Consider the following 23,931-nt stretch of genomic DNA (forward strand, 5'->3'; position numbering starts at 1 on the left):
GGAACCTGCAGAAAAATTACAACCCCCCCCTACAAAAACACATATATGAAAAGGGTATATGGCATTAAAATTTTAAAAATATTCTGGAAGAAGACTGACTTAAGCAAATCAATTTCACAAAATGTGATTACACTGTCAGGTAACATAAGAGAGTGAGAATTCAGTGAAGACACCAAGTGGAGAAAAGAAGATGGAATTCCATTAACAGGAGCTGGCATGGAGCAACAGAGAAGCAGCAAGCAGCCAGGAAATCCAGGAGCAATCCTCCTTCTGAACAACACTCCTGAGATGCTCACTCTCTGAGCTGGGAGATTATACCATCAAACTTGAGAATCAGAAAGGCTATGGCACAGAAGGACTGGCAAGGCCACTGGATCCACTTACACAGACAATTCAACCGGAACAACTGTGGTCAAGACTGTAAAACAGAATTTACATGCATTACTATTGAAAGGTTAGAGGTACACAATATAAAAATAATATTAAAGTGAAACAGAAATAAGGAAACTGCAAGCAATTATAACAAAGGTTGGAGCTTGAACTGAAATGAGAGGACTAGAAAATGAAAGAGGTAGAAATGTGACAATAGCTTTATTTTTCCTGTGAAGGTCTTTATGGCTTTAGTTTAATTTGTAACATTAATAAATCAAGAAAGAGTGGCATAAGCAATGACTTTAAATTGTAGAGGAAACTCTAGTAGTATTAGAAATATACAGTATGTTTTCTAAATAACCAAAGGGTACAAAAAAGAAGACAGTCATATAGCAAAAGCTATAAAAGAAAAGTAAACATTAGAAAAAATGAAATAATTCAAATAAGTAAACTTAGATGAAATATAAGACATCTTTTGAAAGGTAACACACAAATAATATCATAGACCAATCTTATGAAATGTATAACAAATTATAAAGAAAATACTATTAAAGCCACCAGACCATTAAAGAATACATAAAGATCAACTGGGGCTCATTACAGGAGTGCAAGGATGGTTTAATTACTCACACACCCCAAGCTTCATTCACCTAAGGCTATAGAATGAGGTGCACTTTTCTTCACAAATATAAAGTCATGACTGCTCACTTCTTTTGAGTGATGGAAATGTGCATGGGTTCAAGTGTTCTTCATTGATGGAGCTAACACAGTGTCATGTACATAAAGACACAGAACATCAGTCAACACTCAGCATCCTCTGTGACTGTGACTCTGGGGTCTCATGAGTTTACACCTTTTGCCTATTGAGCCCAGGATCCTGTGTGACTGGACAAGGCCAATCTTCCTGATAAAAGAAATAGTCACCAAGGATTGGTAGCCACAGAGCTTGAGGTGACAGTGTCCTGTGGGCTTTCTGGGGGTGAGGTGGGGGTAGAGGCATGGGTCTCTTCCTTGTGTTATGTACAGATTGTCACAAACTTTAAAAAACACATTTGTCAACTTCTTTTTTTACAATTTCTCCAAGGCCACTATAGAATAGTTATGTAGGAGAAAAGCCATGAGCAAAAATTTAGTCATGCTGAGAAGATGGAAATAAGGGAATGTTTCCATAATCAGATAGAAAATTACAATGTAATGGGTGATACATATCAAATAAGAGCCAGCACTTAATTGTGAAAATGCAGAAACATTCCAACTGAGATCAGGGACAGGAAAAAATACATTGTATTGTTTTAGAAATATATGTCATTGCCTTTAAACTAAGGGCAGGGGTGAACAAGAGATATACATGCTACAGAGGGAAGCCAAAATTATCAGTATTGACTTATGATATTAAAATATACGATTATTGTTTGAAAAAATGTAAAAATATAAAATTTTAGGATCTGATTACACAGTGGATGTTTTACTCTATAAAAATAATACTAAATAAAATATAAAATTTTATTTCTGATATTAATAAAAATTATTAAACATTATTCAGGAAAAAATAAATACACTTATATTCCCCTACATAAATAAATCTATAAACTGTTCTTGAGAAAACAGTGACTAAAGTAAACATTTTTAAGAATGTTTTCTGATAGGTAGCTTCCAAGTTCTTGAGTTTTCAACTTTGCCTATATTTATCTAATAATACAATGTAATCCCAACCAAAATTTCAGAAAGATTATTTTTTATTTTTAAACTTGACAACCAGAATATACATTTATTCTGGGAAAAACATTCAGGAAGAGCCCTGAACCTTCTAAGAAAGACAAGTGTTGAGAGGTGGGCTTTCCCTGTTGGGGAGTAAGCGTTAGGAACCACTGCAGGGATGAAACAGTGGGGAGGAGAAGCCAGCACCACAGGAAAGGGCAGGGAAGGAGAGTCAGACTTTGTGAACCGCACGTGGATTTAAGTGAGGAGAGGGCTGGCCTTCCAACTCAATGCAGAGAAAATAAATTTTTCGATAAATGGTGTTGGAACAGATTGGTAGGCGTTGGAAGAATAACTGGGAACCTTACACTTCATTCCTTATGTCAAAATAAATCTCATTTTGATCAAAATCAAATTTAAAGTAATCAAAATGTTTGAGAGAATACAAGTAAATATTTCATAATATTAGTGTATTAAAAATTTTCTAAATGTGTCATGTAAACAAGAATCTGTTAAGGGAAACTCCATTACAGAACACAAATATAATGTGTAACAGCAACAAATTAATGTATCTGGCAAGATGCTACAATGAACTGCCATGATTGCTACCCAGAGCGAGAAGGTTATGCATCAAGAACCAAACAGTTTATCTCCCAAACCAGCCACTCAAGAGGGTCGGAGGCTGCTAGCCAACAAAGGCGCAACGGGTGAGCATATACCACTACTGTTCTGAGCAAACCAATGGATTATCACACTCATCATAGTAATGCAATAACTTGTCACGTTATTACACTCATCATGAGGGCCTTCGTTTTCTGTATTTTGTATACACACACTCAAACACACATTATTCACTTTTATCACACACACGTGTCTATATTTACATATTTTCCTAATGCACACATACAACACACGAAAAATTAATAAGGTAAAAATAAGAGTCCGTGAAATACACTTTCATATGGATTCATTTGCCTACAAATTCAATGCCTACAAACCACCCAATAGGGTGGTGGGTTAAGCATGTCCCTGGTATTTTTCTCACTCTACAGTCCCCAAGGGCCAACTCCCCAGTCTCCGCATCTACACGTTTTAAATACAAAATTTATGGCCTGGTTTGGGAGATAAACTGTTTGGTCCTCAGTGCATAACCTTCGTGCTCTGTGTAGCAATCATGGGATTTTGTTGTAGCATCTTGCCAGACACACTGATTTGTTGCTGTTACACATTATATTTGTGTTATGTAATGAAGTTTCCCTTAATAGATTCTTGTTTACATGATATATTTAGAAAGTTTTTAATACTCTAATATTATGAAATATTTACTCATATTCTCTTCAAACATTTTGATTACTTTAAATTTGATTTTGATCAAAATGAGATTTATTTTGATATAAGAAATGAAGTGTTAAATTAAAATGTGTTTTAATACAAAAGTTTTAAAAAACTTTTATCATCATCATAAGCACTATTATCTGAGTGGATCCTGGAGGTTTTGTGAGGCCTGGAGCTTATGTAATTTAGGGCTAACCCTTGTAAGAAGAGTATTTTCAAAAAGTTCACTGAAATAATAGATGTAAGAAATAAAAACCTAAATTTAGGTTAAATGTTGAATTTTAACAATTTTAACAGTTTAAACAGATTCTTCTTGTTACCTCTCCTTAGTCTTTTTTTTTTTAAAGACAGAGTCTTGTTCTGTTACTTAGGCTGGAGGACAGTGGCATGATCAAAGTTCACTACACCCTTGACCTCCCAGGTGCAAACAATCCTCCTGCCTCAGCCTCCTGAGTAGCTAGGACTATAGGTGCATGCTATCACACCTGGCTAATTTTTAAAATTATTACTATTTGTGTAGTTGGGGTCTCACTGTGTTGCCCAGGCTGGTTTCAAACTCCTATCCTCAAACAATCCTCTGGCCTCACCCTTCTACAGTGCTAGAATTACAGGTGTGAGTCACCACACCCAGTTAAGTCTTTGTAAATTAAGGAAATATATCACAAATGCATCAAAACAATGAAAAAGTCCTAATTATTGAAATTTCATTTGGTGTAAAAGTAAAATCAGACTCTGGGACAATGTGGGTGGCTGGAGCTGAGAGGCGAATTCTTGCATGGATTCTTGCCTTGCATTGGATCCAGACAAACCCACGCATTCTAGAAGACTGTGGTCTTCCTTTGATGACTGCAATCATTTCAAACCTTGAAATGATTCTGTGCGTTCACTGGTCAGCCTGGTGAGCAACTGCCCCTCTCTAGCACGTTGGCCTTATAGCTCAGGGGCCACTTCCAAACCATGTAGTCCGTGGCAGGTGCTGGGCTGTCTGTCGCTCAGTAAGTATCTGCTGAGTAACTGAACACATGCTGTAGTATATATAATCTCCCTGATAAAAGCTGTCTTGGTCAATGGGGAGGAAGCCTGGTTTTCTTCTGTGATGTGGCTGACGCATCTGTCCTTCCACTGGCATTTGACTGTTCTTTTAAATTACATTAGCAAACCTCATGCTGGGAGACAGCATAAGGGGAGATTTCAATCCAACTCTCATTGAGAGTCACAAATTCTAAATTAGTGACATCTTCATAAATTTCATGTCCAACACATTTAGGATCTGCGATTTTCAGAATCAAAGCATGGTTTAAAAGACTGCAGCGTTTCGCCAGGTTTTCTTTAACAGATTTCAATGCTCTCGAAAACGAGGCCTAGGTGAGTATCTTGAAAGAAATCGTGACACTAAAACATATTTATTCTTAATAAACACAGGGTTAATGAAGCAGTTTTTTTTCTTTGTGTTTTCATTCATTTGGTTTTGTTTCTTGTTTTTAGCAAGAAAAAAGAGAAAAATGAGGCCAGTGGTCATACTCTGAGGGAGATGTTCTCTTTCTGGGGCCAGTTGTGCTGGGTCCTGTTTCTAGGCTCAATAGTCCTGGCTGACCCCATTCCAAATGCAAGCAGTCCCACTGTGTGAGTCAGGGATGCCTACCCTCGTGCTCGCTGGCCCAGCCTCCCCAGAGACCTTCCATGCTAGTGTGTCTGCTGCGTAGCGTCTGGCTCTTGGCCTGCTGCTTTCCAACACCTCTTGAAGAATGTGCACAGAAAATCTAGCAACACTGCATCATAGGTCTGCAAAAAGATTTAATCTTCAGTTTAGGCTCATCACAGCTCACTTAGCTCTTTGTATAAATTACTTATCTCTCAGAGTTTTAAGACAATCATGTGTGAGTAATCCTGGATATTTAGCAAGTTACAGTAATTTATACTCGGGTCTGTCTTATCTATTTTAAATCAGAAAGTGGTGGTCTTATAGAAGAATATATCACTTTCAGCAGTAGTAGAAATGGAAGACAATAAAGACAATTCTACAGATTCATTAGAAATGAGCAGAGACATGAAATGATGAGACGAAGAAAAGAAGACATAGTAAGTAGAAGACATACAATAAATTGGTGGACCTAAATCCAAATACAACCACACTCCATAAGAAGAGATTCAGCTTATGTTAAAAAAAGATAGGTTTGGCTGGGCACTGTGGCTCACGCCTGTAATCCCAGCTCTTTGGGAGGCCGAGATGGGTGGATCACCTGAGGTCAGGAGTTCAAGACCAGCCTGACCAACATGGCAAACCCCGTCTCTACTAAAAATATAAAAATTAGCTGGGCATGGTGGTGCGTGCCTGTAATCCCAGCTACTCGGGAGGCTGAGACAGGAGAATTGCTTGAACCCGGGTGGTGGAGGTTGCAGTGAGCTGAGATTGCGCCACTGCACTCCAGCCTGGGTGACAGAGTAAGATGCTGTCTAAAAAAAAAAAAAAAAATAGATTCTTCACTTGATAAAATCAAAATCCAGCAGAATATTATTTACTAAAGACATAGGTAAACCTAATGACACAAACATTTAATAATAAAAAGAATTAAGAAATGTAGGCCAGGTCAAAAAAATGGAGCTGGTGGCCGTAGTGTTAATTTCAGACGATATAAATCATAAACTGGAAAGCAAGATTAGAAATAAGGATGGTCATTACTTAATAACAAAAGAACAATTTATGCAGAAACTATAACTGTCTAACAATACAAAGTGGAATTTTAAAGTCAATTGTAAAGTTAAACTAAGAGAAAAAATGGAAAAACAACCAATCATAATGTGAAATTTTAATAGACTTCTCTCAGAAGCAGAGAAAGTAGGCAAATATAAGAATATAACAGATTTAAATAAATAACTATGGAATTTGATCTAGTTGTCATATGAATAACCCTATTCAGAACACATTCCTTGATTCTCACGGGAAATATTTATAACAAACTCCCATTGCTAAGCCATAAAGGAAGTCTCAAAAATGCCAAAAATAAGATAACTTTAAAACTTCCTTTGATTTCAATATAAGAACACTTTAAATAACAGAAAAAAATGTACCCTGAAGCTTCCATACATTTGGAAATACAGAATCACAATTCTAAATTATTGATGGGTCAGAGAATAGAGCAATGGTGCCTAACTGTATCTAAAAACAATATATTGTGTTCTTCCCTCCAACCCCAGAACCTTGATTCGGAATGAAGCTTGCAGTTTTCAGCAAATATTTCAGGAAGCACTTATTAGTACATTTGCAGTAATTGCATGGACATAGATATAAATAGGTTTGTAATGCAAGCTATCTATTCTATCTATCCACCAGTTTGTTTTGCATTCTCATTCCAAAATATTTGAAGCATGTGCCATGGTTTTTTTTTTTTTTTTTTTTTTTTGAGACGGAGTCTCGCTCTGTCACCCAGGCTGGAGTGCAGTGGCGCGATCTCGGCTCACTGCAAGCTCCGCCTCCTGGGTTCACGCCATTCTCCTGCCTCAGCCTCTCTGAGTAGCTGGGACTACAGGCGCCCACTACCACGCCCGGCTAATTTTTTGTATTTTTAGTAGAGACGGGGTTTCACTGTGGTCTCGATCTCCTGACCTCGTGATCCGCCCGCTTCGGCCTCCCAAAGTGCTGGGATTACAAGCGTGAGCCACCACGCCCGGCCAGCATGTGCCATGGTTTTAATTATTAGGGGACAGTTACGCTCAGTGTGGGAAATCTCAGTGAATTTTAGAGCCAAACACACTGAGTCCCAGAAAACAGAGTAATGAAAATATTATGAAAAATTTAATGATTTAACCTAAATAACCAGCTAAGTTTCCTGAAAACCAGAAGTATTCTTCAGTTCACAAGGTATCTTTCTGCCCTTTCTTATATGGATGATATACATACATGTGTGTGTATATATATATATCTGTGTGTGTATGTAGGCATATATATATATGTATATATACACACGCACACACATATAAAATACTAAAAATGTACTAAAAGTAAAGCAACCAAGATGTCCTTAAGCAGGTTACTGGATAAATAAACCTGGGGCATCCAGACAATAAAATGTTATCCAATGCTAAGAAAAAATGAGCTACAAAAAGACATGGAGGAAACTTACATGCATGTGACTAAGTGAAAGAAGCCAGTCTGAAGAGGTTACATGCTGTATGATTCCAACTATATGACATTCTGGAAAAGGCAACACTGTGGAGACAGTAAATAAGTCAGTGGTTGCCAGGGGTTGGTGGGGAGGGAGGATGAACAGGCAGAGCACGGAGGATCTGCAGGGCAGTGAAGCTCCTCTTTATTATACTACCATGGTGGATTGATGTCAGAATACATTTGTCCAGACCCATAGCATGTATGACACTAAGAATGAGCACCCATGTAAACTATGGACTTGGGCGATAGGGATGTGTCCACCTGGGTTCATAAATTTTAACAAATGGAGCACTCCGGTGGGGAATGTTGATGGTGGGGAAGGGTGGACGAGTGTGGGCCTAGGAAATATATGGGAATGCTTTATTTTCTGCTTAATGTTGCTATGAAATGAAGCTAAAACTGCTGGAAAAAATAGTCTTTAAAAATAAATAAGTAAATAAAACAAAATACATACACATACAACAAAATGAAAATCAAGCGAACAAAATATAAAAACTCAAAGTACAAAATACCTTACAGGACTACTTAAGGCACACTTCTAGATGTACAATGACACATTCAAATTTAGAAAGTTAATGTTGTATCCCCACTGCTTCTGCAATGGTTTCTATGTTACTTTTCAGTGTTTCGTGAAATAAGTCCAATTAGTCTGGTTTACGGTTTATTGTGTTTGTCTATAGTTATCACTTGACTTTCATTAGAGATGTATGCAGGCCAATGTCTGTACCTGCTTAAATACATTTCAAGCTCATTGTTTTGGTGCGAAGTCACAGGGGAGATACAGTAAGGTGTCATCTTTTATACCTCATAATCAGCACACTGAGGTGATCAGACAGTTTCAAGTCACAGCATTCTTACCTGAACTGGTGACGTCACACTGTAGCTGAACAGCTCCCTAACAGTGTTTATCTTTTATTTTATTTATTTATTTATTGAGACAGGTTTTCACTCTGTGGCCCAGGCTGGAGTGCAGTGGTGCCATCAGTGCAACCTCTGCCTCCTGGGCTCAAGTGATCCTCCCAGCTCTCCCTCCCAAGTAGTTGAGAGCACAGGCATGTGCCACCACATCAACTAATTTTTTTGTATTTTTGGTAGAGCTGAGGTTTCGCCATGTTGCCCAGGCAGGCCGGTCTTGAACTCCTGAGCTCAAGCCATCCACTTGCCCCAAAATGCTGGGGTTACAGGCGTTAGCCACTGTGCCAGGCCCAGCACTCATTCTGGAGGGGCCTTAGCACTTCTGGTTTCCCTGATTAGACTGAGATTGGTTAGATGTCTTTGCAAAGGGCATAGTGGAGGGCAAACAGGTACCCAAAGACAATCAGGTGGGTCTCAGGACGGTGGCTTCTGTGGGTGAGACACATAGTACCTTGTCCACCCCACTGGGCTCTCTCCCAGCAGAGCAGGGAAGCCTTGGGATCTAGAGAACGAAGCTCTAATGACTCTGGAAGGGCCCCTCACGGTACTTCTTCCCCCTGCAAGTACTCCAAAGTTGAGTAAAACTGGCTGTCATTCCAGAAGCACAAAGAAAGTAACAGCAGAGAACCACTGCCCGTGGACCTTTGAGGCTCACATCCATGATATGACAACAGTATAGAACGGCTTCCTGAACTCAAGTAATGAACGCATAGTAGATTTGCTAAAACACTAAGTATTCTAATACAATCCCCAAATATTCCAGAAAGCCATGTTGACACAGAAGTGGGGCTGCCTGCTACCCTGGCTGTGCCATTCGTGGGCCCCAGTGCAAAACAAACGTGCCAGGCCCCTTGTTAAAAATCCTTTGAGGCCGGGCACGGTGTCTCACGCTTGTAATCCCAGCACTTTGGGAGGCCGAGGCAGGCGGATCACGAGGTCAGGAGATCGAGACCATCCTGGCTAACACAGTGAAACCCCGTCTCTACTAACAATACAAAAAAAATTAGCCGGGTGTAGTGGCAGGCGCCTGTAGTCCCAGCTACTCGGGAGGCTGAGGCAGGAGAATGGTGTGAACCCAAGAGGCGGAGCCTGTAGTGAGCCGAGATCGCGCCACTGCACTCCAGCCTGGGTGACAGAGCAAGACTCCATCTCAAAAAAAAAAAAAAAAAATCCTTTGGAATTTCACATCAGCAACAGCCAAGAATAAAACTACACAGGAGGCTCCTCTGAGCAGGGAGCCCTGGGGGCTGCGCAGGTCTCACTCCCAGGAAGCCCATCCTGCTGCTTGGGAACGCTCAGCTACTTAGATAATTAAATGAACCGAGATGTTCACTTCTCCAGCATTCCTGTGAGCAAAACCCTCTCCTATGCAAACACCTCCTAAGCAACCAGGTTTCTTTTCATTCCCTTGGTAACCTGTGCTTTACTGGGTGATTAGTATTTTCACAGCCTCAGATCGAAAAGAGATAAGAAACAACAGAAAAGGAAATTGCTCCCCCCTTTTCATTGCAAATGTTTCTACAGGAGAGCAGTGGAAACAAAGCCGCCCTGCTGAGCTGAGCCTTATCTCTCATTTCCAGAGTGTGCAACCAGCAGGCAGAGCTATGGACCCATGTATCTTGGTTGTAAAAGGAATTATTCCACTAATGGGTTTGTATAAGCAAGAAGAACAAGCCATCCAAATACCAAGTGGAGACGGGGCTACAGAGAAAACAAAGCATTTGATCATGATATGTGATCCAGACTCTTACTCAGCATTATCTAGACTCTTACTTGGCATCCCTAGAAGAGTCCTGAAAACAGAGGGGAAGTCTCCATTTACCATCTGGAAAGCATTTCCTCTTGTATCTTCAATCTCCTGTCCAGAAAGGTGTGTGATTAGTGTTAATGCTTAGAAAATGAGAGTTAAGATGAATGACCCGAAGAGCCACTCCATTTAGATAAACTGAGAAGTATAAAGGGAATAAATATTTGTGTGATTTATCATCCATGTTTCAAAAGCAAGTGATAAAAAGGCCTGACTCATGCTAGAATGCAGATGGAGACGGGGCAGCCACAGGAGGGCCGTGGGCTGCTTGTCTGGGCAGTGTCCACGCAGGGAGGAGGCTCTGTGTGAGGGAGGAGCGGGAGGAGAGGGAGCCAGAGGCTGCGCAGCTCCCCCGTCCAGGAGGAGCAGGTGGGAATTGCTGATGCCTGTTACTTCTCCAGGACACTCCTGCGGGCCAAGGCTGCACAGCCATTTTAAGAGAATCTCCAGCAAGAAGACTTCTAGACACCCAACACCCTGCCCCCTGCAGAGATTTATGACTTAGGGGATCCCATCTGGCAATGCAATTGCAGAAGCCTGCAAGGCTGCAGGACGGCCTCTGGGTGCCGAGGAGGAGGCTGGGGCTCCAGCCAGCACAGCAGGTTTCTGTTTTCATTGAAGTTAAAACAGAGAAGGCTGTGGATTAAGATGTTTTACAGGTTCCACCCCTCAATCCTTGTGGGACCCTCCTCTAAGTTGAACATAAAACACCAGATCACACCTCACTGAGCCCCACTTAGTGTCAGACACAACACAAACTGTGGGGAAGGAGAGCGCAGCTTATTCCCTCGGGGCTGCGGCTCCAGCTTTGCCAGGCTGCTGAGGACACAGCTCGGAGCACCTGCAGCCTAGAGGCCAGGGAAGCCTCGCAGGGAGACAGAATTCAGTAAGAAAGACGCACACCATCCTCAGAGAAACAGAACATGGGTTTCCTGACCATTTCATCAGGAACAAAAAATTGTTACTATCCAGGACATAATAGAAATATATTTTGCATTTCAGAAGAAAAGTAAAGCAACATTTTAAATTAAAATCTATGTTCCCAACTCAATTGTTAAAATAATACAATGAAACAACAATCCCCAAGGGTTGATATATGCCATGTAGGTCCAATTATTCTGTGTTTTTGCCATGGATAGTTTTGCTTTATAGACTAAATACATAGCTGTTGTGAATTTGTTTCTCCTTTTACAGCAACAATAATCATAGCCAAGATTTAGTGAGTGTTTATCACACCTGAGAGTGTCTTCGTGGAATCCTCACCTTATCCTAGGAGACAGGAGACCTGGATCATGCCCAAAGTGGGGAAGGCAGGGTCAAGCCCAGGGAGGCAGGCAGTGTCACGGCTGCACCTTTGACAAGGTGCAATGCCGCCCAGCGCCTTTGTCTGACTCTGGCCCATGGACATAACCCCTGCCAACCAGGCCACTCCATAGAAAGAATTCCAGTGCAGGAGAGTTGTGGGAAGGGAGCCTGGAGATCTTGTTTCTCCTGTGAGACAGAAATTTACTAAGCCCCACGTGCGATCAGGCCCCGGCTATTTGTGGGCAATGGACGGGGAGATCCACTTGGTTCTCCTTAAGATTCTCCCAGACAGGAAAGCATGGCATTGGGTTCACAGAGAGGCTTCCGTACTGTCTCAAAGTTTCCCCTTTCGGAGGGCAATATGAACATTCCAAAATATGAGGTGCACATGTCAAAGGGTGCCATCGTGGAGGGCTCCAGGGTTGACTGAAGTGGATTTGGGGCAGCCTCAGTCTCATGTTTCCACCTGCTGTCGGATACATCAGCTCCAGCTTCCCCTAGACTGGCCCTCTGCTGCTGAACTGCACCTTTTCTTCCAGCACACAGTGCTCTTGAGAGCATATGTGTATTAAACCGTGTTTGAAAGAGTCAAGTGTAGAAGATAGGACACAGCAGAATGCAGGGATGTCTTCGGCTCCAAATCTCTCAATACCAGAAAGACCAAGCGTAGAGAGGTGGAGGCAGAGGAGGCCCAGCCAGAAAAACAACAGGAACCACAGGGCGAAATGGGTCCCCCCTTACATGGAAAAATAGCTGGGGACCATCTGCCCTTGTGATGGGAGGGAGGGCAGAGCAGGGGGGTTGGAGGCACAGGGAGATTCTGGCAAGAGGAAGGGCTGGTCATTGCTTCCTTCTCTTTAGTCTGAGGTCCCAGGTGGAGAGTGTGGGGCAGGGAGACGGAGGAGATTGCAGATGATGTGAACCCAATGTCCTGGGAGGTGGGGAGCAAGTGACCCAGGGGCAGGTGTAAGGATTGTGTACCATCCTTGGGTGACCACACTTTTAAAGTGAGAACATGGGATTTGGGGGGTAGCATTTACTGCTGAGCTCCATGTGCAGAGTGGGTCAAGAATTGGGGGTATTCAGGCTGGGGTGACCAGGACAGTATAGGGGAGGTAGGGTGAAGCAAGACAGCTCAGGCGCTGGTGAGGGGAGGGTTCCAGCACTGCCATGGACTCTGGCCTGGGTGGGGGTTCTGGGGTCCTGGGCAGTGAGCGGTGGGAAGACAAGCCACCCAGTGAGACAGAAGGACAACTTCAGTGTGGATCCTGAAGCATAGGAGCTGCATGACAAGAGGCATGGTCTGTCTGGCGAGGGGTGTTCAGGACTGAGATGTCACAGGTGAGGTGTGTATGAGCTCAGAATGTGGCTGAGCTGCACCAACTAGACCCAGCAGGCATGGCTTAACAAGGGAGGGAGCGGTTCCCTTTGCGCGAGTCTGAGCTGGTGGGCAGCCATGGGGCGGGGGGAGCACAGTCCTTCTCCAGTTTACCAGGCTCGGCTATCTCTGTCTTGGTCCTCCGCTCCCCTAGGAGGTGACCCCTGCCCGAGGGGCTGCAGCTGCTCACTAAGGCCAGGCCCTCCTGCAGCCACAGAGGTGGGCAGAGAAAGAGGAAGGAGCAGCTGCCTCTTGAGGGCTCGGCATGGAGGACACAGGCTCACATCCCATGGGCCAGACCTCAGCCCGGGAGGACAGAAACAGTGTCCAGTCGGGATCCCTGTGCAGGTGGGTGTACGCAGCGTACGGGGCAGCGGCTTCTATTAACAAAGAGGGGAAGGAGAAATGGACCTTGAGGGATACCTCTGGGCAGTTATTGTTGATGGCAGGAGAGAGAGACTGAATCGGGGGAGACCATTTGAGTGGATAGTCAAGGAACAGAGAGGTAGGTGCGTTGGAAGGATCCCACGGGTGGATTTAGTGTTGACGAACTGACCACAGCAGTAGTAGTCGCAGTCGCAGGAGCTGTGGTGATCGAGTGTCTGATGAGACCCTCGTCTGCAGTGCTATGGTGAGTCAAGGATACCGCAAATGCTCCTATTTTGGGGTCTTCCCAGGGGAGCTCCTGAGGGAGGCTGACGTGAGACAGATACTTTACACGGGAGATATGTGGGAACTTACAAATGAGGTTTAGATGTATTAAGGAACAGTTGATTCCAGAAGCTTTATGATGTCTGAGTAGTGCCTATTTCTCAGTGGTGGCAATCCAGACAGGATCTGTCAAGCTTCTCTACAGAACAGCCCCAAGGGAGAGTGGGGTCACAGAGCTTATAATCTTGGGATGTGACTGCACACATTTTCTTTTTGTCATCTCACAGCTGGGCAAACTGAGGCATAAAGAGGTGCAGCCACTTCCCCAAGGCCACATCGCAAGCCTGAAGTGTCTCTTCCTTGCCTCATGGGACCACGGTTCATCCACGTCTCCTATGAACACCTATTGAGGTCCCACATGAGCCAGGCACGATTCTCATCCCTTGGGATGTGTCAGTGGACAAAGCAAAGATCTGATTCTGATATGGGAGCGGGGCAGGGAAGTGCTGGGAGGAGAAGGGCGGGGTCCCTGATGAGGGCTCCACCCTTGGGCCTGTGCCCATGGACCTAGGTGAGGACAGGCATTTCTGTTTTCATGCCCAAATGCTGCATTTTCTAAGACCACCCTGGCCCACCATGCTCCCATCCTGTGCCTATAAAAACCCTGAGACGCTAGCCAGCACATAGACAAGCAGCTGGAGGTCGAGCGAAACATATTGGTGGAAGAACACACCTGTGGTTTGACATCGAGAGAAACACATCAGCAGAGGGGCATGCTGACAGGCACCAGCAGATGCCGGCAGGCCATCAACCAGAGTTTGTCTGGGACGGTCGGAGGAGAACTCAGCCGCGGAGCAGCCCAACTCCAGGGGAAAGACCACTTTCCCATTCCATCCCCTTTCTGGCTCCCCATTCACCTCACTGAGAGCTACCTCCACTCAATAAAACCTGGTACTCATTCTCCAAGCCCACGTGTGATTCAGTTTTTCCAGCATATCAAGGCAATAATAACCCAGGATACAGAAAGCCCTCTGTCCTTGGGATAAGGCAAAGGGTCTAATTGAGCTGATTAATACAAGCTGCCCAGGGATGTCAAAATTAGAAGAGCACACTGTAACACATGCCCACTGGGAGTTCAGGAGCTGTAAACATTCACCCACAGACGTTGCTGTGGGGTCGGAGCCCCACAACCTGCCCATCTGCCTGCTCCCTGTAGAGGTTTGAGCAGTGGGCCACCAAAGAAGTGAGCCACGCCCTCATCACACACCTTGCGAGGGGGAAAAGGGAGCTCCTCCCGTTTCAATTCCAAAGAGATTTTTCCACAGTTAGTATGAAAATTCTGCACCAGGAACAAAGATTTATCTAAGTGAATACAAGAGGTGAGGATGTCATTCTTGGATAATGGTTGGTGGTAAGGGCGATTTTGCATATTATTATATTATTATTATAAGTCTGCTTAGATTTCCATTACTGAAATTCAATAATTGTATTATGGTCTCGCTTGGAAAGTGATGTTTTGACAGATTTAAAACAGGGTGAGATGATATAAAAACAGCAAACCACTAAGAGTGACAGTAAATGAGCGCCACATAATCTGTTGAGCATGTTCTACCTGAGGTTTGGTTGAAGAAGAAGTCTGGGTAACACCAGGAAGAGTAGCCCCAGGAGGAGGAGAGCTCCCTTCCCACTGGGGCCATCCCCAAACTCCCAGGTTTCCTCTTGCAGTGAGTGTCAAGTAGGACGTCCCTTTGGGCAGTATGGGGGAGGAGGCAAGAAAGAAAACAACCAACCAACAAGCAGATTGCAACAATGGGCAACCATGATTTAAATGAACTCTTCTGCTCTTTCCAAGAAAGAACTGAAGCAGCTGCCAGCATTCTCCCCATGCGGTAGGGCGGAGGCCCATCCTAGGCAAAGGACGTAGTTGCTCCCCTCTGCTGTTGCTTTTGCTTCTCTCTGCTGCCCTGGGGTCACCAGCTCTCCTGCTTTCTATGCCTGGTCCTGTGGGGTTTGCAGATGCAAAGGGGCCTCTTCAGGGGTGTCCCAACTATCACTTCATATCTGAATTATGTGATACCTCAAAGCACACAATTAGGAGCCCAGACATTGGTAGCTTGTTCTTGTGTTGGGGTGAGTTTTCTCTAGCATTCTCTCTAGATGGGCTTCACAGAGTAGACCAGGGCCGACTAGACTGCAAGGGTGTGCTTGATCCACTAACATGACTAGCTTGAGAAACAGCATTCAAGCACTCAACATTTCCAATTACCCTGAGATTTAGCATCCTGACGGATTTACTCCCACATGGAACAGGTAACTCTAGTCCCTCCTGCATGTGAAAGTCACACATGCACACACATACACACATACACACACACACTTCTTTAAGTCTAATTTAGTGGTTTCCCCACATCACAGCACTGGTAACTAGGTGCCTTGAGGAACCACAGATGCTTCTCCCTTACCAAACTTGGACTAAACACAGCATGGAAAGAGGAATTCAGCACAGGAAGTGATGCTCCCGACTTCCACGTGGCAAGGCAAGGACCTGCAATCAAGGTCACAGTGATGTCAACACCAGCTGGAACACAAGCAGACCCCACTGTCCGAGGAGCAGGGGGTGTGAGGTCAAGTTGGTGCAGTAGTTGGCAATGTTCTGTCCTTGGCCAAACTCTAGCCAGGTTCCTCTGAGCCCGCTTCACCACAAGGCCTCACCTTGGCTTATAAAGTCATAAACAAACACCAACATGGTTTCTAACAGCTCAAGGCTACATCCCTAAGATAACCCCAGCCCCTCTTAAAGTGCCTGTCTGAGAAATCTCAAGGCTTCCCAAAGAATTTCCTGTTTGTTGTGGCTGACACCTGAAGATAGGACCCCTGTCTCCCAGTCTCTGTGGGAAGGTGGGAGCCTCACTTCTATGATCGCCAGTTGGCAAACCGAGATAGATTTCACAAGGACCAACCCTTCTTCATGCTTTTTGCAGTTCTTCACCTCCCCAACTCTCCCTGGTTCTGCCCCTCCCCCGTCTTCTAGTCTCCCTGTAAAATGCCCAGTCCTTGCTGGGCTGATCGAAGGTAGTTCACTTTGGGCCAGAATCTTTCCCCTATTGCAGCAGGGATCACTGACTAAAATCTGTCCTGACCACTTTACCTAGTGTTTGGCTTTGTTTGTCTTTGACACAACTCAGCAAGGGGCCTCCATTTCCTTCGGACAGGAAGGTCACTTTTGCCGACAATGGTGCCATGCTACATTCTGCCTCAGCCAGCCATGGGGTTTATTTCCTAAACGATGTGGGTGTGTCTGTATTTGGTGTGTCATTCCAGGCACAGAGGGAGCCCCTGGTGAGTGGGCTGTGCTCTTGTCATGGAGCTCAGCACAGGCTGAGGAGGCCTATCTGGGTGGGAAAGGCCAGCAGCCAGCTCTCCTGAAGTGGCCCACAGGGTTGGCTCAGGGACAGCTGAGGGCTGTGGAGCATCGTCGTGTGTGTGCATCAACTCCACAGGCCCTGGCTGACACTGTGAAGAGTCCCCCAGAGGGTGTCCCACGCCTCAGTGTGCTGCATCTTAAGCACTTTACTTCTTGTGTAAATTCTGACTGCATCTCTCCCGATAGCAGATCGTGGGAAGTGGTGGTTCAGGAAAAGTGGCTGAGGCAGGGCTGGTGGCTTTATAAGGTGACAGGTCCCCGATCACATCAGGAGCAGGTGTGCTGGGAAGACAAGATCTTCCCAAGGGGGTGTCCTCCTTACTGTGATTGCAAGAGGGGTCCTGGCCCTTCAAATATTGGTAAGTGACCTCCTTCTCTTTACTGAGAGAGAGACCAGGGATAACACCTCCAAAAAGAGACGGTGCCTTCCACCTTCCTGTATTTTATCGTCTTGGGGAGAGTACCCAGCTTCATGCTTTTGAGGCATAGTTCAGCAAACTTGGGATCAATTTGCCAGCTACTGTGGATCTTTATCATCAAAATGTATTAGATTATCTTGTATTAAGTCTTTGAGTGCCTTGAGCTATTTGAAAGATCTAGTTGGAGTTAGAATTTCATTCTGTAAATATGTGATCTCAGGTGGTTTTTAATAGAGGCAGGAGGCAGAGAAATCCTAGGCAGACAGGGGCAGGTCCCCCGTGAAACCCCAACTTCAAGCCAAAAACAGGCTGAAACCTACAGACCAGAGTGAGAACTTCCATTCCTGTTTGCCTGCTCTCTTCTGATTGGTTCTTTCTCAATAATGCCTTTTAAGCAATCGAATGTTGCCCTTTCCAATAGTACATATGGCCTGGCCTGCCCCCATCCTGTGCCTCTAAAGACCCCAGGCTGAGCTGGTAGAGGGGAGATGGCCTGACTTGGGGGAGGAGACCTGCTGACTTTGGGAGAAGACGGCCTGCCATTCTCATCCCCTCTCCAGCTACCCTCTCTGCTGAGAGCTATTTTTATCGCTTGATAAAATTCTCCGCCCTTACCATCCTTCATTGGTCAAGCATGACCTCATTCTTCTTGGATGCTGGACAAGAGCTTAGGGCCCACTGAGTGTGGGTACCAGAAAGGCTGGCCCTTTGCCCCGGCTGGTGGAGGGCAGCTGCCCCACACTACAGGGTCAGGGGCTGACTGAGCTGCTAACACACCTTCGTCCATTGGGCTGTGGATGATGGAACTAAAAGAGCTAATCAGCACATTAACACCCCCTCTGGGGATTGGGGGTCACGGGCACCCTTGCCTGTGTACCACTGTGTTCCTCTCCAGGCAACACTCCTGGTCTGGCTGCGGGCTCTGCACGGAGCTTGCTCCTGTGTCTTCAGAGTGACCAGCTGGATCCTGTACTCACTTGCTCACATGCTCCCTCCCACAAGGGGCTGAGTTCAGGAGGCCAAGTAGACGAGGCACCCTTGCTGGGAGTCCAGCAAAGAGCCTGAAAAAAATCCTGCAACAGTTTTCACAACCTTCTGTGACGTGTCCCACGTAAAGATGAAGAAAGTGAAGACTAGAGGGATGAAGGCCTTGCCCAGACGTGATGGCTCCTGACGGTGCAGCAGGACCATGGCTGCCTCAAGGGGCCCTTCCCCACCTCCTGCCTCAGAGAACCCGAGCTTGGGTTTAGGAACTCTTAGGGGCAGTAGCAGTGAGGGTAGAGCGGATGACAAGAGCCCTGGCTTTCTGTGGCTCCAGCCCTCACACTTGTATGTTTGCAAGGCACTGAGGAATCCAGGGTCCCTTCCCCACTGGCAGGCCTTGTGATGGGTTCTTCCAGCAAGTTTCATTCGGCAAGGAAAGCACACACTAGTGGACAGGACAGCAGGCTAAGAGAGAATGCATCATTATCACCATAGCGTGTTATCACTCCTGCCAGCCTGCAACCAATTGAAGCACAAATACAACAAACAAGACGCCATTCTAAGAATGTCCACTTACAGTCACAAGAATTTCCAGACCACTTCCCACCTAAACACACTCTCTAGGTCCCTTGTCCAGGCAGCTCTTTTCCCCTTTGCTTCTCCACTGTTATGAGTGACATGACGGCAATCAGCACTTCTCTCTCGCAATCAGGAGCTACAAGACTCGCTGAGCACGTCTGCAAACTGGGAAACCTGCTTTGATGAACACGATGCTTCTTACCTGGGAGGACAGGCAGATACTTTGCAAGGCACCAGCCCCGTGACAGGTCGGGTCTTGGGATTACAGAAGGACGTATTTACTTGAAATTTCAGGTCTCTGTAGCAGCCCTCTCTCACGGTCATCTGTCCTGTAGGAAAGATGAAATGTAGAATAAAGACTCACATGCATGCCCCACAGTAAAAGGCAGATGATGAGCTAATAAAATCTCTTTCAAAGAATCTTAGCCATACTGGCATGTCTTTGTGTTAATGACCAACTGGCCAACTATTAATATTCCACTTTTCTGATCTGTCTTCATAAGTTGTAATTAGTGAATTTCATTCATTCTAAGATGCATATATTTTCCCTCCATATTTTTATTTTAACATCTTTAAAGTCAACATTTGTTTTGTGATTGATGTCATCATACGTTTGCTGAAATTTACCTGCTCTTTTTCTCCTCTTTCCATAGTTGAGAACACCAGTGGATTTTCAGCAGAAACACCAATATTAAATATACCTGTTCCGCATTTCCATTTGAGATGACAAGAAGAAACAGTAATAAATCAGCAGGAAACATAGACAACAAAATAACAAGCAGTTTGTCAACAGAGAATTCACAGAGCTAAATCTGAAAGGCTAACTTTAACAATCATGACTTAGGTGTTGTATAGAAGGAAGTCAATGGAGATGGAAGTTTGTTTGATTCTCAGCTTCTATCTATTTAAGACTTTGTGAACATTCCTATATTTGTTCAATATTTCAATTAATTAAATTTATCCCAAAGGACTTTAACTTAAGTGAGGTATCAGGAATAGTCAATTCATTGAGATAGAAAGTAGAATGATGGTTGCCAGGGTCTTGGAGGAGGGGGAATTGGGAGCTAATGTCTAATGGACAGAGAGTTTCCGTTTGAGAAGATGAAAAAGTTCTGGAGATGATGGTGGTGATGGTTGTACATCAATGTGAATGTACTTAATAGTACTAAAACATACATTCAAAAATGGTGAAAATAGCAAATTTTACATATCTTTTGCCACAATAAAAAAGAGACACTTTGGGCGGCCAAGGCGGGTGGATCACGAGGTCAGGGGATCGAGGCCATCCTGGCCAATGTGGTGAAACTCCATCTCTACTAAAAATACAAAAATTAGCTGGGCATGGTGGTGCGTGCCTGTATTCCTGGCTACTCAGGAGGCTGAGGCAGGAGAATCGCTGGAACCAGGGAGTTGGAGATTGCAGTGAGCTGAGATCGTGTCACTGCACTCCAGCCTGGTGGCAGAGCGAGACTCTGACAAAAAAAAAAAGGTTATAACTAAAAGACACTTTGAGGAATGATATTAAAGAGCGAATGCAGGGCCAGGCGTCGTGGCTCACACCTGTAATCCCAGCACTTTGACAGGCTTAGGCACGTGAATCACTTGAGTCCAGGAGTTTGAGACCAGCCTGGGCAATATGGCGAAACCCCATCTCTACAAAAAATACAAAGATGAGCCAGGCATGGTGGCATGCACCTGTAGTCCCAGGTACTCAGGAGGCTGAGGGGAGATCACTTGAGCCTGGAAGGCAGAGGCTGCAGTGAGACGAAATGGCACTTCACTGCACTCCAGCCTGGATGACAGAGGGAAACCCTGTCTCAAACAAGTTGACGCAGTAGGGGAAAAAATAAATAGAAACAAACTAGTGTTGATTTAAAATTAACACAAAATATATTCAGATCTAAAAGTGATTTTATCACTCCACTTGGAAATATCGATGAAGGAGTACTGTGGATTGGGTGGAACACCTGTTCTCATTCCTCTGCAGCCCAAGCCATGTACAACTCAGATGGACTCAGACAGCTCAGAGTTTGCTCGTAAGGAAATACAACAAAGAGATTGTCTCAGAGGAGCAAAGGAGCAGACTGTAGACACCAGGCACAAAAATCTCTCATGCCAGTTCCACAGAAGTCGAACCCCTCCTGACTTAAGGAAAATTCAAAGTCTCTAAAATATACATTGAAAACAAGTTTGACATTTTGGGGCTGCTTAGTCAAAAGGAGTGGGGCCATTCAGAAGGGAAAGTTACACTCCGTACAGTATCAGTTTTCTCAAGGGTAAAGAGGAGGGCAGCTCTCCTAAGTTCCAAAGCAGGAGCCACTGTAGGAGCTCATGGCTCTAAGCCCCAAACTACCCATTTCCTGGGGGTTAGCCCTTTGAGCATTGATAAAGCAGAAAGAGTGGTTGCATAGGACCCTCACAGTTTGGTAAAACCAGTCATCTCTCTGCTAACTTGGCAGAATTATATATTTAACCCAGGTAAGTGGTTTCCACATGGTGCTCCCTTAAGGTGAATTTTGCAATTATTTCTCTGATTTTAGTGATCTCTGATCAGGAATAGGTTATTTAAAAATGACTTTGATACATACTCTAGAAATGTAAGAAAATCATTTTAACATATTGAGCCTCTTGAAGAAGAATATTTCTATGAAAGAACAAGATTTAAACCACTATAGACTAAAAGCAAGAGGGCCAAGGAAGCGTCCATTGAAGATGGACCTCTATCCCTTGGGGCAACAGAAAGGCAATACAAGTGAATACTTCCAGCACTCTGGTAAGTCTGTAGCTTCAACATCTGTTCTAAAAGATCAATTTAGGAAAATCAAAAACAGCTCATGTCCTTTGACTGTCCAAAGTCCCCTCAGGCAGGTGTAGTGGAGGTTGGGGGAGGGAGCTGCTCAGGGCAGCCTTTGAAAGGGGACAACACAGCGGGGTAAGAGTAATGCTAAAAGAAAATAAAAACTCAGGATTCCAATTCACTACACCAAAAGGAAAAATGAAGCTGAAAGTTGAGTCATGCAAAAAGCTGTCTTTCCTTTTGTTCCTAACAAGGAAGCTGAAGATACAAGGTTAAACATCCCCACTGGTAGCTACCGCATGTTCACCTTATCTCTTGTACAGTGCCGATTTACTGAGTGAGATGAATACTCAATTGATGATTCCTTGCCTGCTCCTTTTCCCTTGCAACCTGTGGATTCAGTAGTGGGACCATAACCTTACTCTTTCCCCTCCAGCCCACTTCTCCCCTTTAAATATTGAAGCTCTCAAAATAAATCATCTTTGGAGAAAGGCACAAACCACAGACTGTGTTTCTGGGATTCTGTATTCCTTTCTCCTGGCCTATCCTTAACCTTGGCAAAATAAACTCACTTGATTGAGACCTGTCTCAGACACTTTTTACAGTAAACAGGGTGTACTTCTAGAATTATGATGCTCAGCTGCCTGAACCTCGATTCAACAGATGTGTCCTTGTGTTGGAGATGAGAGCAGAAGTGGAATCTGCAGAAGCCTGAGTGGTCACAGGATCCTGCTCCATCAGTGATGCTGGACAAGGCTCAGCTGCAGCTCAGGTGGGACTCAGCGGGCCAGAGACATGCACAGGCGTGTACGGGAATCACAGTGGCTGTGCACGATGACCCAAATGGCTGCACAGTGGAATTCACTATGAAAGGAAGTGATGTCCCAGAAACTTATCGCTGTCGGTGTCCCTGAGATAGTAGTGGACCAGCTCTGTGAGCCACCACGTCACACCCAGCACAGACACGGGTACCGAGGGGTGGGCAATAATGTGCCCCAAATGCCTCATAGTCAAGGCCTCACAATGGCTGCTGCCCTCAGGAGAGAAGAGCAGCACTCTGTTCTGGATCAGCTTCTGTTTTCCAGCATGAATGTCCTTTTAAAAATGGCATTTCCTTTTAAAAATATACATACACATGCACACATTCCTGCCTCTCCCAGATTAAAAGCCCATTTTTTCTGTGTTTAAGATCTTGCCCTTCTAGCCCTGTGACACTGTGACCCTGCCCTGCAACCTCTCCTATGTCCTCTGACTCCCCAGGACCATCCACCTGCTGTTCTCTCCACCTGGAGTGCTGTCCTCTACAGCCATGCCTCTGGGCTTCCCCAGCAGGTTTCTTCTCATCCCTTTCAATCAGACTCAAACACCTGCTGCTCTAGATTCCTTGGCTCACCGGTTCTCAAGCTTGAGTTGGTATCAGGGCACCCTGGAAGGGCTCATTCATTAAAACACGGAGTGCCAGGCTCTGCTTCTAGATTTCAGCTGCAGCAGGTCTGTGGCTGGGTCTTAGAATTTGCATTTCTAACAAAGGCTCAGTTGCTACTGCTGATGCTGGACCAAGGACTACACTTGGAGAAGTGTAAGTCTGCTCTGGGCAATCTTAGAAGCCACTATTGATTTCCATTTCAGTTTACCCAGGTGTGATTAGTACACACAACTCCTAAGATCCCTGGGATCTCTGGAATATGGAATTTCAGTCCCCACTCTGCCACCTCACCAACATCCAGAGAGGGGAGAGAGGCTTGAGACTTGGATAATGACTAATGGCTGATGATTCAATCAATCATTCCGATATCATTCAACCTCTTTAATGACAGAGTTCAGAGAGATTGGTAGTTGGTAAACACTTCCACATGGTGGGGGTGGCACATCCCAACTCCATGGGGTCAAAAGCTCCTGTGCTCGGGACCCTTTGAGACCTCAAGACCTATGTAACTCTTCATTTGTAACCTTTGTAGTAAACCCATGATCGTAAATCAAGCGGCTTCTTGAGTTTTATGAGCCATTTTAGCAGATTAGCAAAACTGAAAGGGAAAGCCTGTGGGAACCCCTGACTTTGTAGGCAAGTTGTGGGTACCCACGAGACTCAAGACTGGAAACTG

The 23,931-nt window shown here is 44.8% G+C and overlaps 1 protein-coding gene across 2 annotated transcripts in view; it reads right to left on the reverse strand.

Moving 5' to 3' along the window:
• ADAMTS16 (ADAM metallopeptidase with thrombospondin type 1 motif 16) overlaps positions 1–23,931 on the reverse strand; it is a 191,185-nt gene that overhangs the window by 59,084 nt on the left and 108,170 nt on the right. For both annotated transcript variants that reach the window (XM_063619592.1, XM_055246185.2), the window contains exon 18: positions 19,235–19,361. In XM_063619592.1, the coding sequence (XP_063475662.1) occupies positions 19,235–19,361 (127 nt within the window). The remainder of the gene's footprint in view (positions 1–19,234; positions 19,362–23,931) is intronic.

The sequence above is a fragment of the Symphalangus syndactylus genome, chromosome 16, assembly GCF_028878055.3.
Source record: "Symphalangus syndactylus isolate Jambi chromosome 16, NHGRI_mSymSyn1-v2.1_pri, whole genome shotgun sequence".
Lineage (NCBI taxonomy): Eukaryota > Metazoa > Chordata > Mammalia > Primates > Hylobatidae > Symphalangus > Symphalangus syndactylus.